Genomic DNA, 1,292 nt, shown 5'->3' with positions numbered 1-1,292 from the left:
CCCAATACCCAGAATGTCCTTCAGTTAAAAGCTTGGTAACCTTAGTTGCCGAAATTAAAATTCTAGATGTTTTCTCGAGTATTGGAAATGATATGGTGTTTTTACCTAGAAGCTTCAATGTTTTGGACATACAAACAATTAAAGCATCATAGGTGGTTAACCAATCCATGCCTAATATAATATCGAAATCATAGAAGTCAAGCAGGATAAGATTTGTTAGAAGTTCCATATGTTCAATATATACCCTAGCATTTGGTAAAATAAATTTTGCATGGCCACATAATATGGACATCGTTACTCCATGTGGTAAAATAAATTTTGCATGGCGATTTGGTCCACATGGAGTAATGATGTCCATATTATGTGGTACTAGAGTTGGTTTAATATTAAGATTATGCAAAAATTTTGTGGATATAAAGGAATGAGTGGCATCTGAATGAAATAGGGTAAAAGCAGGTGTAGCATAAGCATACATTGTACTTGTAACTTCTTTCACATCTTCGACAACTTCAAGTTGTACCATTGCAAATACTCTACTTGCTGGAGGACTGGATTTCTGTTGATTTTTCTTCTTGTTGTTTGGACAATCCTTTACCAAATGACCCTCTTCCACAATTAAAACACGATCCAAATTTAAGTTGACAAGGCCCATTATGTAATTTTCCACAATGAGGACATGATGAAGGCATTGTCACCTTGGATTAGTCTTCCATTCGATCCTTTTGTTTGGGAACCAAGGAGCATTTTTGCCTATCCTGGTACTTGTAGTGGTACAATTCCAATGCTTGTTGCTTGAGGTTTTCATTTCTCGGGTTTGAGTTATTTTGTCCTATGCTTTTTTTGCCACTAATGCCTTATCCATTACCATAGAAAAATCCAAGCCTTGAATTCCTAACATCGTACATCTCGTGCCAATTCAGGTTTTAGCCCTCCAATGAAACGCTCAATTTTTACTTCGCTAATAGTGGTTACGTGAGTTGCAAAACGTGACAATTCTTCAAGCTTCTTAATGTACTTAGATACAGTCATTAATTCTTGTTTTAAAAATAGAAATTCATTTAACTTTTGTTGTTTGGCTGCAGAAGAGAAATATTTTGCTCAAAACTTTTGCCAAAAGATTTCACAGGTCATGCCTTGAGCTTCTCCAATGCTTGTTAAGGTATCCTACCAATGTCTAGCATTTTCCCTTAACATAAATGACAAACATATAACATTTTTGAATTCCGAAATATGTGCATATGTAAACATGCGTTCCATGGTATGAATCTAATTTTTTGCTTCAATTGGATCTT

General features: G+C 35.1%; 1 protein-coding gene across 1 annotated transcript in view; it reads right to left on the bottom strand.

Annotated features, from left to right (window-relative positions):
- The window catches only part of LOC111365724, a 3,070-nt gene extending 2,418 nt beyond the window's left edge, over positions 1-652 (bottom strand). The window contains exon 1 of the mRNA XM_022986261.1: positions 106-652. Within this exon, the coding sequence (XP_022842029.1) occupies positions 106-652 (547 nt within the window). The remainder of the gene's footprint in view (positions 1-105) is intronic.
- Between the last annotated feature and the right edge of the window lie 640 nt (positions 653-1,292).

Source organism: Olea europaea, chromosome 17 (assembly GCF_002742605.1).
Source record: "Olea europaea var. sylvestris chromosome 17, O_europaea_v1, whole genome shotgun sequence".
Lineage (NCBI taxonomy): Eukaryota > Viridiplantae > Streptophyta > Magnoliopsida > Lamiales > Oleaceae > Olea > Olea europaea.
Note: the sequence above shows the minus strand (reverse complement) of the source record. Positions and strands in the feature narration are given on the sequence as shown.